Raw genomic sequence first — 18,037 nt, 5'->3', positions numbered from 1 at the left:
AACAGCTATCATAAATACGTTCAAGTATTTAAAGAACAATATAACTTAATGAGAAAGTAGGAAATATAAGAAAAGAGGACCAAATTCAATTCTGGCCCCGAAGATGAAAATTTCACTGGACTGGATTAACAGCAGATTAAGACACTATGGAAGAAAAGAAAAAATAGTGAATTTGGAGGATATATTAATAAGAATTATTCAAATGGGGGGATCCCTGGGTGGCGCAGTGGTTTGGCGCCTGCCTTTGGCCCAGGGCGCGATCCTGGAGACCCGGGATCGAATCCCACATCGGGCTCCCGGTGCATGGAGCCTGCTTCTCCCTCTGCCTGTGTCTCTGCCTCTCTCTCTCTGTGACTATCATAAATAAAAAAAAAAAAAAAAAAGAATTATTCAAATGGAAGCATAGAAAAAAAGGTTAAAAAAATAAATCAACAGAGCCTCATTAACCCATGGTATGTCAGTGAGTGACCTAATGTATGTATAATTGAATATTCAGAAGATGGGGACAGGAAAAAATAAGTCAAGATTGGCAATTACTGGGATCCCTGGGTGGCACAGCGGTTTGGCGCCTGCCTTTGGCCCAGGGCGCGATCCTGGAGACCTGGGATCGAGTCCCACGTCGGGCTCCTGGTGCATGGAGCCTGCTACTCCCTCTGCCTATGTCTCTGCCTCTCTCTCTCTCTCTGTGACTATCATAAATAAATAAAAAAAAAAATTAAAAAAAAAAATAAAAGATTGGCAATTACTGGGACACCTGAGTGGTTTTGGCTCAGGGTATCCCGGAATCCCAGGATTGAGTCCCACATCGGGCTCCCTGCTTCTCCCTCTGACTATGTCTCTGAATCTCTCACGAATAAATAAATAAAATCTAAAAAAAAAAAAAAACTGGCAATTACTATTTTTATTTGATAAAAACTATGAATCAACAGATCCAATCACACTTACACTGCTGAATATAAAGAATATGATCCTTTAAGAACAGTTGAACTGGAAAGCTTTCTCTCTCCCCCTCCTCTCCTTTTTTTTTTTTTTTTTTTTTTTTTTTTTTTTTTTAAGAGTGGGGAGAGGCAGAGGAAGAGAGAGAGAATCTTATGCAGACTCCATGCCCAGAGCAGAGCCTGACTTGGGGCTCAATCTCATGATCCTGAGATCAAGACCCTGAGCTGAAATAAAGAGTTGGGATGCTTAACCAACTTAGGCACCCCAGTATTTTCTGTTTTCAATTATTATATTAAAAGAAAGACTTAGGTGACACAAAATAAGATTGGACAAAATATGGTGAAATGACCTCCTAGCATACAGAGCAAAGTTTCATCTCTGGGTGTGCCATGGTCAGTGAGAGGCTGCTGGAGTATGCAGAGGCTGGTTTTGACCCTATCAGCTCAGAGAGAGATAACAAACTGCCTCTGTTCTGAGCTTTAGAATAGAAATATTCTCTTTCTGTTACCTGGAGAAAAACTGATACTCTGAAAGGGCAGAAAAAGAAACTACAGACTCTTCTGCTCATCAGTTTTACCCTGAAAGGTTATAGAGGCCTGTCACGAGGGCACTGTAAGTGAAAAGGGAACTCCTTCCCTGCTGAATTATTACACTATAAAAACGTGCCATTAGAGACAGTTGGCTAATCTAGGTTTATCCCCCTCTAGCTTTCACAGTCATTGGGATATTGGGACAAAATATGCATAGAGTGCTTATTTTGCTTATTCCATTGATGCTACACTGCTTAATGTATCATCCTACTATACATTTCTCACACTGACTTTCATCACGAAGAAGTGCCTGGGAATATGTGAATGCACAAAAAATACAGTCTTATCAGTTTCTAATCTGGCCATTCATGTATAGAATCAGGGTGCTTAAAATGTCCACAATAGCTGAACTCTGGAAAAGAGCTCAGATGTCCATCAACAGATTAACAGATAAATAAGATGTGGTATATACATACAATGGAATATTACTCAGCCATCAAAAAGAATGAAATTTTGCCATTTGCAGCGATGTGGGTGGAGCTAGAGGGTATTATGTATGCTAAGCGAAATAAATCAGAGAAAGATAATTCTACGATCTCATTCACATGTGGAATTTAAGAAACAAAGCAGATGAACCTAGGGGAAGAAAAGGAAAAAATAAGATAAAAACAGAGAGGGAGGCAAACGATAAGAAACTCTTAACTCTCGTGAATAAACTAAGGGTTGCTGGAGGGAAGGTGGGTGGGGGCATAGGGTAACTGGGTGATGGGCATCAAGGAGGGCACTTGATGTGAGGAGCATTGGGTGCTACATGCAACTGATGAATTACTAAATTCTACCCCTGAAACTAACATACTATATATTGAAAAAAAAAAAAAAAAAAAAAAAGAACCAGGGTGCTTATTATATTCTCTTCCCAGACCCTTTCATATAGCTCTTTGTGGTAAGGATAATTTATATAACACAACAAATTGGGACAACATGAATGAAGCGTATTGGGCAAATGTCAGAGCATCTGGAAAAGAAGGGTCTCAGGACATATTGAGATTGAACATTTTATGCACTTGCAGGCACAGTATGGAACGTTAAAATAATATTTAAGAGTTGAGGCTATTTATGGGCTTTAATAGTCTCTCTTGCATGTCGTTTCCAAGTTGGCAACAGCAAAACCATGGCAACAGGAAATTCTTCCCTGCAGTGGAGTTTATGAATGCTTTTCTGTTTTCATGACTCAACTCCTTATTTAATTTCCTGTACAGAAAATCGGAGAGATTACTATAGACTGCAATACAGATGTGCTAATCCAAAGACCCTCTCAAAGAAAAACAGGTCACAGGTGTCCATGGATGGATCTTGAGATAAAATTTAAAACTGTCTCCTCACAGACACACAGCAGACATCAACATACTCTAACCTTAATAGATACTTAAGAACTTAACTATGTTATTAAAGATTTGGGGAATGACAGTGTAAAACCTTGTATGTTCATAAGCCATAGCTAAAACAACTGTTTCATCGTTGTACTTTTAATCAACACATATCAGGAGCGAAACTAATACCAAAGCTAAGAAGCCGATTTTCTTAGGGATTCAATTAGACTATGAATAATAAAAATAGAAAATAAGCAAACAAAAGCCCTCAATGTTAATAGAATACATACATACCATACAAAGGCTAACTGCATAGATGACTGCATCAGGATTACGAAAGAAATTCATGAAAGTAAAAAATTCTAGGGCTTACAACCAGATGGTTCTAAGATTCTGGCATTTTTAACTCACTCCAACATTCAGCTAAATATAGTGAAATTTATGCAACACTATCCAGGAGCAATTCTGCATGATTTGCACCCACTGCTCTACTACTTCATCAACACTTCTGATAACACTATTTTTTTTTTTTTTTTAACAGTCCAATCCTAGCTACTTTGATTATAGTCTTCAATTGTTTTGGTGCCACATCCTCCCTCTCTGGCTTCCTCTCCCCTATCACCAGCAGTGTTCCGCAGTAAATGGCAATGTTGTTTTATGGGCAATTTAGCAGATGAACATCAACACAGCAGGAAGGAAATAAGCCTAGCAGGAGAGTCTAAGTATTTCTTACTTTTGGTGTCAAGCTGCGCCCGATACTTCTCAAATCCTTTGAGCCGAACACGCTCTCCCAATAGCTGAAGGAATTCCTCAAAGGCCGGGCCGGCTGACTCATTGTTGTACATCTCTTCTTCAGTGCTCTGTCCGGCTCTGCAGTACATGATGCCAACCTTCTGCTGATAGTTCAGCTGTGGAGAGAGGCAGTACATTGCATATAGAGACAGACCCACCTTGCCCACTAACTTTTAGGAGTCGATAGAGCACACGCCCATCATATAGCTAACATCTCTCTTCTCTTCAAGTCATTTTTTCTTTTTTAAAGATTTTATTTATTTATTCATGAGACAGCAGAGACATAGGCAGAGGGAGAAGCAGGCTCCCTCCAGTTCCCTGATGGGGAACTCAGTCCCAGGACCCTGGGATCACCACCTGAGCCATAGGCAGATGCTCAAGCCCTGAGCCACCCAGACAGCCCCCTTGAAACCATTCTGTTTTAATTTTTCTGCCTCTAATCCAAAAAAAAAAGAAAAAGAAAAAGAAAAAAGACAGTAGAACAAGCATCTATAACTATAATCTTCACAAATTTAGATAAAAGGTTAGGAAAACGAATTAACACTTTCTGTACACCAAGATCACACATCATTAGAACAGATTTTGATACTGTAGGGAATTTCTCTGAATGGATTACAAATACAAAATGAGTCTGTAAAAAAACATCTTGACAAAAAAAGGTAATTTTTTAACATATGAAAAGACATTTTATTATTATTTTGCTATATAACATATTAGTGAATATACTCAATTGTGTTTCTCAAATGGCAAATGTGACAAAAGATAACATCTTTTTGATTCCTGAAAACCTCAGTATCATCTGTCTTTGGAGGATCCAGTTTCCTAAGACGTCTATGATACTGTCCGTGAGGATACCAACGATTCTTAGTAGTAAAGAACATTTTGCCAAGTTGTTCTATCATGAGTCCTTGCTCAGAGTGTTCATTTTTTTCTTCTAGTCTGGTTTTCAGCACTTGGTCATGTGTTTCTTCATTATTATGCACAGGATCTGGCTGAGGGATAGGTTTTGTAAGCTCATATGGCATGTCCACAGAAGGGTGGTAGCATACTATTGTCCTGCCGTCAGATGTCAAAGAAAGCTCTACTTTGCAATTATAGTCATCTGGTAGAGGAGAATACGTAGATTTATGACAAACACAATATAAAGCTCCATTTTGAATTGGAAATAAATGTTTCCAGACAGTTCTGTTTGATATTGCCCATTTTACTGCTGCCTATGCCATGGTCAATCAAGATGCTATTGGGTGTTGTGAAAGATGATCTGAAGAGAGACGGATTTTAAATTCTGCTTCCACGCGTAACTATTTTCATCCCTGTGTCAGCGGCACCACGAGCCCGCCATTTTACCTCAATCCCGGTTATTTTTTTAAATCATCTCCCCCTTTTAGAAAGGGAAGGCTTTACAAATTTAAAAGCAGAGGTTCACTTTATAAAAGATACTTAAAAATATATTGTTTCACACTAAAAAGCCCATAAATCTACTTGTGAGGTTTTTTGCCTTTGGTAAAACTGGAAAAGATTTCATTCCCAATGCCGTTTTTCCAATATATTAAATTATAAATCTGACATATCTTTGTTAGAGCTTTAGCATCATCAACAGTGTACTTTTCAAGTATTTTTCTAAAAGATGAGTGCCTGAATAGAAACTTTAAACTTAAAAGGGGTTTCATAATGGCAAATCAGCTAGTGGCAAATATTCCTTCCTCAGAGACATTAAAACAAATCATTCAGGAGATTTAAATATGATATAACATTAATCAAAATATTTATACATCATTGAAAAGTCTAGTCATTCTGCAAACAAATTTTAAGGTGGTATTAGTCATTTAACAAAATGTTAGTTTTTCTTTTTCAGATTTATTTATTTATTTGAGAGAGAAAGAGTGCACGTGTGGGAAAGTAAGGTGGGGGGAGAGTAGACAGAGAGAGAAGATCTGGAAGCTTCTGAGTGTGGAGCTTGACATGGGGCTGGATTCCAAGACCCTGAGATCACGACCTGAGCTGAAACCAAGAGTCAGACGCTCAACCGACTGACCCACCCAGGGGCCCCAAGATGTTAGCTTCCAATATAAAAATTTAGACTTTTAACTCCCCACAGAAATCGAGGTGCTCCATACTGCTTTGTCCTCTTTCCAGAGTGGCACTGCAACCACTGCATCAGTTAATTTTCATCTCCCAAAGTGAAAAGGGGAAGATAAGAGGCAAAATTTTAATAGCTAACATTTACTGAATATTCTCCATATGTCAATTGCTGTTTAGTATTTAAGATACATTAGCTTATCCTCACAACAGCCCATACAGCTAATATTATCCTGTGTGACATATCAGCAGAGTAGGAGCACAGAAAGAGGAAGTGACTGGTCTAGTAGGGAGACACAAAACCACAAACTCAGTCCCGTGACTCAGCACCATTAAATATTACCAAGATTCAAGCAGTCTTGATTTCTAGCACTCCAACATAGTCCACAGCCTCTGATTTGCACTTCTGAAGTTGAAAGGTTAAAAATCAAATTTAAGCAAACACATCTGGCAGTAAAACTCGATGTGGGATTAGTACTTTTAATTAATTAATTAAATTAATTAAATTATTATTTATTTAAGTACATTAGTACTTTAATTTATTCTACATTATATGAATATTCACATTTTTCCCCTGTAGAAATATTAATGTGATTGTGGGGTGCTCAGAACCCACTGGGAATATTACTATATGATGTATACATTGTTATCCTTATAAAATGTGGACATTTCTGAATTCTGAAACACATCCAATCCCTGCCATTTTACATAAGTGACTGTGAACCTGAGCTACTCTTTCCAACTTTCTAAACCAAATGACTCCTAATAGTAACAAGAAAATGTCATGGGGGAAAATCTCTCACTTGCCTTCCTCCCTCCACTGCATACTACCTATTTGACAAGGAAGTTCCACAGCCTTTATATGACCCCCCCAGACATGAGAGCTCCCTAAAAGTGCTATAATTGCACAGAATTGACTCCACCTTGCTCTGCCTATACCAGCAAGCAGAAGGTAAAGTTCCAAGTCTGAAACTTTCAAATAACTGGATACAGCAATAATGGAATATTATTTCTACTTCATTTAAGTTATTGACAGAAACACATTTGACTTATTTTCATAAACCACATGTAGGAAAAACGAAACAGAAGAAGTTAGAATAAAACCTACTGCACACTACTGACATTGCACCCTTCTCTCTGCTGGCCTGCTTCAAATGTCTGACCGTGGCTGACTAATGCTTGCAGTGGGACTCCCACAGGTAGAGATCACACCTTGGCTTTAGAATTAATCTGAGTACCTACCCTGTTAGGTCTCAACAAATAAAAAGTAGTGGTAGGCTCTGTGTCAACTACAAAAGAAGTCCTTAATACAGCCAGATCCTTACTCTCTCCCTGCATGGAGAGCTATCAAAGAGATGAAACCATGTGGAGAAAGGAAGGGGCTTTGAGTGATTTGCTGTTTGGCTCTGTGCCTCTCAGATCAGCCTTCTTGTGCCACAATGCAAAACAAAAGTCACTCTGTTCCAGAGAAAGCATCACAGTGACACTGGATTTGTAGATGGCTTTTTAAAACTTCTCTGATAAAGGCCTAAGATTTCACTGGGCAATGTTCAAAAGGATTCGTTTATATAAAAAAGGAGTTCACTACAGAGGGAAGTAAAGAGACTTGCCCCAAACCTCTGGAGAAGCTGAATCTGAGGCCACTGAGACAGTGTGCCGCCGTCTTTTGACGGATTTCTCCTACTCTAGTGAACTCCATTGGCAACTAGGAGCACAAACTGGTGTCTGCTGCTTGTGAGAAGAAGAAGCCTTTAAGAGGATTAGGAAATGTGTTAGAATGTCAAATTTCCTCCGGTTTGAAACTGTGCCAAATGTCACTGTTCTATCCTCTAACGTGACAATATTACTATTCTTGGTTTCTACTGCAATTAAATCAAGGTAGGTGGTATTCTCTGAATGCAGGCTCCTGGGATCCTTAGTCAGCAACCATGTTCCCTGCCAGGGTAAGAGGAGCTATTAAGGAGGAGTTATGTAAATATAATAAGGAATGTGTCATGAGAAAGAACAAATGTACACGGAGTCAGAGCTAAGGTTTGGGGTTTTGAGTCATTATTAGGTTATATATATAACAGCATTTTTTTTTGAGACACACACAAACACATCTGTATGGGTTTACATATATGAATATATAATACTTCCATGTAATGCTCAAAATGGAGTTATGATGACACCAGAAGCCATTCTGAGAACAGGTTGTATCTATCCACAGTTTAGGATTATTGCTTTGGATAATCTCAAGGTCATGCTATACAAAAGTCTTGTATGCATATCAGCTTTTCACAGAGAGCATTATGGAAGTGTCTGGAACCTCAACAATGTTCTATCATAAAAAGTAATGATGGTAAAAAAAAAAAAAAGTAATGATGGTCAATAGGACAAAGGCTATATTTGAGATAAAGCTCTTGAAAGCAAAGTATCCTTAAAACCCTTACCAAAAGTGACATGGGCTCTCACAGCTAGGAACCATCAGTACACAAAATTGCTCTTCCTCTAATGAAGTGGATATTTCAACAGAATCAAAGGAACAAATACTGCCATCTGATTTGCAAAGCCCTGAGTTTCTGGGAAGATGAATGATAAAGTCAGAGCCCTCTGGCAACAGAAACAGATGAAGCATCAGCTTCTCAGAACTGACCTGAAGTTCTGCATTTTCAACTTTTTTTGCCTAGTGTCCCAGTCTCAGGAAGGCTACTGGGGCGGCAAAGACCATGAGAACAACTGACTTCTCAAATTCCTGTAAAATCTTCATGTTGTCTGACTTAATCCAGAAATTTAAAAGTCACTATGAGTCATAGTATTTCATTTTGAGGCAGTTCTCAGAGTGTGGGCCATAAAGCCCTGAGGGTGCTTGAGCTTTGCTCTGGGACATAGCTATTTGGAAAAAGTTTGATCCTTTCAGTTCGTGCTTTTAAATTCTGTTCATTAGTACAACAGCAGTGTTTAATGTGAGGATAATTTTGCCCCACTACTGAGGCAAAACCATTTTGAGATTACTCTCTGCCATATGAACTATGAGGTTCTGCAGTCTGCCTGGTGGAAGCAGAAACTCTTCCCAGACTTATGGGAGGTCCGAGGATTTGCCCCCCTAAACCTGTAGGGTGGTTCTTACCTTAGTCTCAAGTAGCTTCCTCAAATGCACGCACACTTACTAGTACTTACTTACCTCTGCAAACCCCATCCCTCCTTGGCTTCCCTGAACTCACATTAAGTCTCAACCCAGAGACACTGCTGGGCTTCTCCCAGATGCCCCTCCCAATAGTGCGGTCTGGAAACTCTTCAGGCAGAAAGCTGGTGTGATCTAACCATTCATTTAATTTGTAGCCCACCTCCCAGAGATCACTGTCCTTTGCTGCCTAATGCCCAATGTCCTAAAAATCACTGTTTCATTGTTTTGCCTAGTTGTTTTTAAAGTTGTTTCAGATGGAAAGATAAATCTAGTCCCTCTTTTCTTAATCGTAGCTGGAAGCAGAAATCTGTCTTGAATTTTTAAATTAACTTTATTGGTATATAATTTTTGAATAATAAACTGCATCCATTTGATGTAATGAGCTCTAATACACTGTACCACCATCAAAATACAGAAAATTTCCATTATCTCCAAGTTTCCTGATTCCTGTTGTAGTCAATCTCTGCATGAACTCACTCAGATGCTCACTGGTATTTTTTCCCCCACTATAAAATAGTTTTGCATACATTTTTAAGAATATTTTGGTTGGGTAATATCCACTGTGAGGGTTACTCTTCTGGCACTCTAGAAACCTGTGCCGGCTTCTACCTTCTCTTTAGGCTTCTGAGCACAACAAATGGTTGATGTTAACAACTAATTGTTCTATTCTACTTACAGTCCTTCTTCCAACGGTTTGTAATTTTTCTCTTGTTCTTCTGTTTTCAGAAATTTGTATCCTGATGGACATATGCCTGATTTTCTTTGTATTTATTGTGCTTAGGGCAGGCAGTGCTCCATAAATCCATCTTAATCCATTATCTTTCATAAACTTTGGAAATCTTTCTACCAATATTTCTTCAAATATTGACTCTGTACCCCAAATAATGCTTTGTTTTCCTCCTGGGAATTCCGTCACATATATGTATTTCATTCTGGCTCAATGCCTTTAATGTAGTTTTCTGTATTTCTCATTTTTAAAAAAATATTTTTGGGGGGGTTCTTTTTTGTCTCCATTCTTCAGTTTTAACTTTTCTGGTAACTGCACTCCTATGTCTGTTGCAGCATTATTTACATAACCATACTATGGAAGCAGCCCAAGTGCTCACTGACTGATGAATGGATAAAGATGTGGATATACACACACAATGGAGTATCACTCAGCCATAAAAAAAGAATGAAATCTTGTGATTTGCAACAACATGGATGCATTTAAGAGTATCATGCTAAATGAAACACTTCAATCACAGAAAGACGAATGCCATATGATTTCATTCATATGTGGAATTTAAGAAACAAAACAAACAAAAGCAAAGGAAAAAATGGGGGGAAGACAAACCATTTGTTCTTAACTACAGAGAACAAACTGATAGCTACTAGAGGGGAGGTGGGCAGGGGGAGAAGAAGGGGATGAAGGGGATGGAGATTAAAGAGTACATTTATCATGATTTTAAAGGAAAAGGAAAAGAAAAACAATTTTCTCATAGCTTATCCTCAATCCATCAATTTTCCCTTTTGCTCAATATGGTTCTTAAACACATCTATTGAAATGTTAACTTTTTCCATTCCAGAATTTCAATTTGATGGTCTTACAGATGCAGTGATTCCTGAGCTTCATTTTTGAATTCTGTAGCCCTCATGAAATTAAGGTTCATCTGTCACCTAACTTTTATCTGCAGCTTTATGTGGACTTAAGCCTCAAGCCTCTCATACAATAGCAAATGTCTAAGGAAAAAAGTATTGCATGATATTTTGGTGAATACCATTTTCTCAATTACTTCTTTCCTGGATCAAGTTTTTGGTGTTATGTTTCAGAACTCTTTATCAGGTCCTAGGTCCCAAAGAGTATGTCAAAACTCTTATAGTTTTACATTTCAATGATCCATCTGAATAAATTTCTGCATGATGTGTGATATTTAGATCAAGATTCTTATTTTGTCTGTGGATATTTAATTATCCCAGCACCTTTGCTTGAAAAACCTATCCTTCCTAAACTGAACTGTTCTTACACCTTTGTTAAAAATCACTTGGATATATATGGAGATGGATGGTATTTCTAGTTTTTCTATTCTGTTCCATTGATCCCTTAATCTGTCCTCCCAATAATAAAACATAGTTCTGATTACTATAGTCACATATTAAGTCTTAAAAATCAGGAAGAATAATAATTTCTCCCACTTCATTCTTCTTTTTCAAAATTGTTTTAGCTATTCTAGTTCCTTTGCCTTTCCATATAAGTTTCAGAATAATCCTGTCTACAATTACAAAATATCTTATTGGGATTTTGATATTGTGTTAACTATATATCCATTAGGAGAGAACTGAATCACTAATACGTTGAGTCTTCCAATCAATGAACATGGCATGTCTCTCCATTTACTTAGGTCTTCTTTGATTTCTTTCAGCAACGTTTTATAGTTTTTAGCACACTAGTCCTATATATGTTTTGTTAGATATATAACCAAGCACTTCATTTTTTATTGTGGAATTGTAAGTGGTACTGTATTTTAATTTTAGGTTCCACACATTAAGAGAAATCAAATTGAGAAATCAAATTACTTTTACTCCAAAGTAAAAAGCTTTTGTGCAGTGAAGGAAACCATCAAAAAAAGGAAAAGGCAAACTGCTGAACAGAAGATATTTGCAAATAATATGTCTGATAAGGGATTAATAAATACCCAAAACACATAGAGAATGCATACAACTCAACACTAAAGAAAAAATAACCCTATATAAGTAATCCAATTAATATGGGCAGAGAACCTGAAGACATTTTTCTGAAGAAGATATACAGATGGCCAAGGGACACATGAAAAGATGCTCAACATCACTACTCATCAGAGAAATGCAAATCAAAACCATAATGAGATATTACCTCAGAATGGTTAAAATCAAAACCACAAGAAATAATAAGTGTTGATGAGGATGTGGAGAAAAGGGAACCCTCATATACAACTGATGGGAATGCAAATTGGGGCAGCCCCTGTAGAAGATAGAATGGAGGTTTCTCAAAAAAATTAAAACTGAAAATGATCCAGTAATTCCACTATTGCGTATTTACCCAAAGAAAGTGAAAACACTAACTCAATAAGATAAACGAACCCCTATGATTATTACAGCATTACTTCCAACAGCCAAGATATGCAAGCAACCTAAGTGTCCATCAATAGATGCATGGATAAAGAAGATGTAGAATACATATACAATGGGATATTACTCTGATATTATGATTATAATCATAAAAAGGAATTAGATCTTGTCATTTACAACAACATGGATGGACCTAGAAGACATTGTGCTAGGTGAAATAAGTCAGAGAAAGACAAATACCATATGATTTTGTTTATATGTGAAATCTAAAATATACCAACAAACAAAGCGGAAACAAACCCACAAATATAGAGAACAAACTGGTGGTTGCAGGGCAGGGGTGGGTGGGTGCAGCAAGGACAAAATGGGTGAAGGGGAGTGGGAGGTACAGGCTTCCAGATACGAAATGAGTAAGTCATGGGGATGAAAGATCTGCATAGGAAATATAGTTAATGGTACTGTAATGTACTGTAATTACTGTAATACTGTAATACCGACAGACGGTAGCTACACTGTGGGGAGCATAACATAGTGTATACCCTTGTTGAATCACTGCCCTGTACAGCTGAAACTAATATAACACTGTGCGTCAACTATACTTTAATTAAAAGAAATAACAAAGATATCAAATTGATCACTGTGAATTGATGCTGAATCCTACAATCTTGCTGAACACATCTCCATAGTTATAGGAAGTTTTTGTAGATTCACGGGGGTTTTGTACACAGACCATCATGTCACCTGAAATAGGGACAGTTTTATTTTTTTACTTCCTTCATCTAACATCTTTTATTTCCTTTTCTTGCTTTATTGTGCTAACTGGCACTTCCAGCACCATGTCGAATAGCAACGGTGACAGCGTATATCCTTGTCTTCTTAACACTAAGTCTTTCATCAGTAATAGGATTTGAGCTATAGATGCTTCTCATTAAGTTAAGTAAGTTCTCTCTACTTCCATTTTTATCATAAATGACCACTGTGTTGTTCCTCAAATCCCATGGTCCTTAGTCAATCTGCCTCCTCTCTACTTTGCAAATTCACTTTATGTTTGCTTCATATACAGTCAGTGTACAAGGTTTTTACCTGTACTAGCAGGAAGAATAAGCAAAAAATAGATCTATCTCATATTTCCAGGAGCAAAGGTACAAACTTACTTCTAAAAAATATTTTGTTCGGTGTTTCTGGTTATTCTCATTTGGTGGGCTGGTCTGCAGCAAGCTACTCTGTCATTATTGGATATGAAGACCTTGCTAATTTTTTAAAATCCTCATGATTCACACCGATAGTTTACTTTGGCTTGTTCTTCATAAACATGACCACTTTCTTAACCACTTCTTAAAGACTCATCACTATACTGCCCCCTAAGAAGAATGTCAAAGAGACTGGAAAAATTCACTGTTGTGAGCAAAAAATGCTAATTAGAAAATTTATCCTCATTGGGAATTACTAACAAAAATTAGATTGCTTTTTAAAAATGGCATAGATACTAGGTAGGAAAGTTATTTAAAAAATCTGACTGAAAAAAAAAATCTGACTGAGATGCTGTCAAAATTATTTATATTTGTGCACATATCCTAAGCTATTTTTATCTTCACATAACATTAAAAAAATTCTAAACAAACACAATAATCTAATGTGTGAAATTTCTTTTTTTTTTTAAATTTTATTTATTTATGATAGTCACACAGAGAGAGAGAGAGAGAGAGGCAGAGACATAGGCAGAGGGAGAAGCCGGCTCCATGCACCAGGAGCCCGACGTGGGATTCGATCCCAGGTCTCCAGGATCACGCCCTGGGCCAAAGGCAGACGCCAAACCGCTGCGCCACCCAGGGATCCCTAATGTGTGAAATTTCTCAAAAAAATAAAATGCTTCATAATGGGTATTAAATTGGTAACAAATGTACCTGGTTTTGATTTGACATTAAGATGAATTTCTATTATATAGAAAAAGGCTCTTCACTGCAGCATTGTTTTTAATAGGAAAAGACTGGAATTAATCCAAATGCCCATCAATAGGGAAGCTGATAAATTATAGTATAGCAATATAATAGAATATTATGCAGTCATAAAAACAATGGGAAAGCTTTCTAAATATTGACATAGAAAGATCTCCAAAATGCATTACTCAGTGAAAAAAGAAAATGTCCACAAGATGTTATATTCTGTATAAGGAAGAATTAAGTCTCTATATGCATATTTGATGATATCTATATAAAGAAAGAAAGGAATACTTAAGAAACTGATAAAAGTGGTAACTGTAGGAAGGGGTGGCAGACAGAACAGAGTAGGAATGGAATCCTTCTGAGTAAACATAATTACTTTGATTTAATTACTTTGATTTCTGTACCACTCGAAGATATCAGCTAGTTACGGTACATTCCACAGGAAAGAAACTAGTTTAGATTTTTATATTAAAACTGAATTTAAAACACAATACACCACTGAAAGTCAGGACTGAAATATCTGCACCCAATTACTCTTTTTGGACTGCGAACCAGAGTCTTCACTGCATGTCTGTGCCATGCCCACCTCCATCCCAGTAAACCGCAGTCCTACCATAGTCAAATGTCTTCCAAATGCTACTGCTATCAGCTGTGTTAATCACAGAATCTTACCACTGGAAAGGACTCCAACCAGTCATCCAAACCTAGACTCACCCAGGCAAAAGAACACAGATGAGCTAGTGCAGAGTAATAATTACTTGTGAATAGACAAGATAAAGCTACCAGTGATACCTGATGACTGTCACGTGTATTTCTCTCCTGATAATGTACATATACATCCTTGAGTTATCTAAAACCAATGTGGTGTCCACCTGAACTTTAACTGTGTATTAGCTGTTATCATAATCTAGACGAAGAATAAAATTTCAGGAATGGTAATTGTTCTGCCAAAACTTCATTCATATAACATGGGTTTTGGGAAAAATGTTTTCCTTATGGTTCATTCTTTAAATCTAACTGCCTGAATCAAAGAAGAAAGTGGCTGGTCAAACTCATTTGTCCTCAGTAAAATAGTGCAATATGGCAATGAATAGGCTACGCCAGCAGAGAATATCCTCCATATCCTTAATCAAAGAATCCGCACTATCCATTATTAAATAAACATTGCTGCTTTCCTTAACATTTATTCTTGAAATATTACAGACCTAATTAGATATGATCGTTTTCCCCTTTAACTTCAGTAACTTGAAGGGTAAGTTTTTAAGGAATATTTTCATTTCTTTGTATTTTTAAGAACTATCTAGAAAAATAGTAGAGATACTCATTTAGGTAAAACCACCACTGTGAACATGAAACTTGACATTTCCTATTGAAAACAGGACTACCGATTTTCTCTACTACAAACTGGCAATTGTACTTTAATATGTTATACTTAATACTGGGCACTCAAGCCAGCAGCAATAATGTCTGGAGCCATCTTTCCACAGTTTCTTCTCCCACTCATGGGAGGGAAAGGAGAATGGGGTGTTTGGTGCATTGCATAAGAATGTAGGCTCTGGAATCTGCATTCCTGGATTCAAGACCTGCCTCCACCAGACCTTAATTATGAATGCTGGGGGCTTTTGGCCTCTATGTCTCAGTGTTCTTGTCTGTAAAACAAGAACATTAACAGCACTGACATCAAAGAGTTCTGAGGACTAATTAAAGTAATTCATGTAAATTGCTTCACATGGTACCTGGCTTGGTCACTGCTCAATAAAAAAAATATCTATTTTTATTACTCTTTTCCATGTGCCTCGTACTCCTGTTCAGCTAGAGTGCTTTCATCCCTCTGTGCTTTGTTCTTATTGTTCTGAGTCTAGACCACCGCACTGCTTGCTCTCTGGCCTGATGAAATCCTCTTCCCCTCCACGGCCCATCTTGGGAATGGGCCTAAGCAATCATGACTTGGCCCTGTTGGCTTGCACCTCTATTGCTCTTCGTTTGCAATTCTCTTATTATATTCATTATATTAAACCTGACTTTCATTATAGTAATTTATGACCTTGTCTTTTTCATGGGTGAGGACTGTGTCTTACTAGCTTATTTATTCTTCATGGTATTTAACAATCTGCAAAGAGTGGTTCTCAATAAACATTTATTAGATTTGAAACAGTTGTGCTTACTTATGATGGTGAGCATAACATTATCCTGCCTGTACCAGCAGCTCTCTCATGGGATGCTTACAAAGATTAAATGAGATAGTGCATGTAATGGGCTACTAACAAGGTATTATTTTATCATTATCAACCACAGTTAATAGTTCTTTGGTGTGTATCATGTGCCGAGCCCAGGGGCTTTTCATTCCCCTTGCACTGAGTAGATAACATAAACGTGTTTTTTAAATGACTGATGAAGAAAAATGGCTCTGACATGGCAAATTTAAAAGTAACTATTAGCTGTATCATTAAAAAGTTGGCTTGAATAGTTCCTGATATTTCACAGCACAGTTTTGAGAATCTAAATAATTCGAGACATGCAAAGGTATAAAAACTTGCAAACTGTAAAAACAAAGGGCAGTATTCTACAAATGTGTGTACCCAGTGATCAGGACTCTTAAGGGAAAACAGTGCTGAGAAAATCTCCCATCTTCTCAACCATAAAACAGGCCAATGATTAGAACCTCTGTGCAGGGTGCAATGAGGAATAAATAAATAAATTGGGACATGGTGAAGTGCTTACAACAGTGTAATAAGAAAACTGGTCTACCTTGTTTTTATCATAAATGATGCTCTTAATTATCTAATAAGTGAACATCTTAGGGCCAAGACAGATAAAGTCAATCCAAAGTTGACCTGAATTTTCTGAGCCACAATCTGTTCTAAATTCTTGACAGTGTGATATCACTTAGGTTATTGCCCTGTATAGGGAGATGGACATGGGCATTAATAAATAGTGAGAGGCCCAGAAGGATATCAGGAAGGAGAATGTGAAAACTTGGATAAGCACGTATTCATTTTCTAAAACTTAAAATTTTCTAAAAATTAAAATGCCTAACTTCAGTTCCTGCAAACACATCAGCCTAATAAAATAAAAAACACATCAGGCTCCCGGTGCATGGAGCCTAGTTCTCCCTCTGCCTATGTCTCTGCCTCTCTCTCTCTCTCTCTCTGTGTGTCACTATCATGAATAAATAAATAAAATCTTAAAAAAAAAAAAAAAAAACTTCTTGGGGATCCCCGGGTGGCTCAGCGGTTTCGCGCCTGCCTTTGGCCCAGGGCGCGTTCCTGGAGTCCCGGGATCGAGTCCCACATCGGGCTCCCTGCATGGAGCCTGCTTCTCCCTCTGCCCGTGTCTCTGCTTCTCTCTCTCTCTCTCTCTCTGTCTCTCATGAATAAATAAATAAATAATTTTTTTAAAAAAGAACCAAATCCATCAATTCGGATGTAGAAAATTTCGTCAAATGAGAAATGTTCGGAGCCCAGAGACTTAAGAAGAAAGAAAATAAATAACTGCAAAGATATCATCCCTGGCAATAAATGGTATATGTTTTCCTTGTCAAAAGAGAAATATCAAGGTCTGTATTCTGGAAATCTGGGCAGCAAGAATGGTTTCCCCCAGCAACCAAACTCACCCCTTGTTCATCCAGTTTCATGAGCTGCTCTGTGACCTTGGGGGTATTGAAGGCCAGCCGCAGGCACTGGACATTAAGCTCAGGAATCACATGCTCCAGCACTTCCTTCAGGGGCAGGCCTCTGGCTGTCGAGTGCTTTGCCGTTGAGGGAATGGCATCCTCCAGGACCGAGCCTCTCAGTGTCATGAGCTGAAAGACAGACGTGCTCTGATGAGGCCTCTCTCGGTGTGGGAGAGGTGCAAACACGCAGACTGCACCCACACGGCACCCATACCCGAGGCTGCGATGCCCCCTGAGAGTGGGGAGAGGCTTCTGAATGAGGAGGGTGACAGAAAATACTCTGCATATGAAAAACGAGGCCAAGGCTTCCAAGAAGACCCAGGCAAGTCCAAAGGAACACATCATCAGGCCTTCCAAAGACACCTACTTCAAGAACAAATAAAGCATTTCCATAAAGACCTCAGTAAGCTCAAGGTCTTCATATGGCTGTAAACTGCCACTAACCAAATTGAGGAGAT

The 18,037-nt window shown here is 37.9% G+C and overlaps 1 protein-coding gene and 1 pseudogene across 26 annotated transcripts in view; both read right to left on the bottom strand.

The window, feature by feature from the left end:
* The window catches only part of SIPA1L1 (signal induced proliferation associated 1 like 1), a 377,379-nt gene that overhangs the window by 105,092 nt on the left and 254,250 nt on the right, over window positions 1–18,037 (bottom strand). For all 26 annotated transcript variants that reach the window (XM_072839140.1, XM_072839145.1, XM_072839153.1 and 23 more), the window contains 2 exons: window positions 17,520–17,708; window positions 3,573–3,747 (listed from right to left, as the gene is read on the bottom strand). In XM_072839140.1, coding sequence (XP_072695241.1) covers window positions 3,573–3,747; window positions 17,520–17,708 — 364 coding nt within the window. The remainder of the gene's footprint in view (window positions 1–3,572; window positions 3,748–17,519; window positions 17,709–18,037) is intronic.
* LOC140639433 (large ribosomal subunit protein mL42 pseudogene) lies at window positions 4,295–4,854 on the bottom strand (annotated as a pseudogene).

The sequence above is a fragment of the Canis lupus genome, chromosome 9, assembly GCF_048164855.1.
Source record: "Canis lupus baileyi chromosome 9, mCanLup2.hap1, whole genome shotgun sequence".
Classification (NCBI taxonomy): Eukaryota; Metazoa; Chordata; class Mammalia; order Carnivora; family Canidae; genus Canis; species Canis lupus.
The sequence above is the reverse complement of the archived record's forward strand: the minus strand, read 5'-3'. Positions and strand labels throughout refer to the sequence as shown.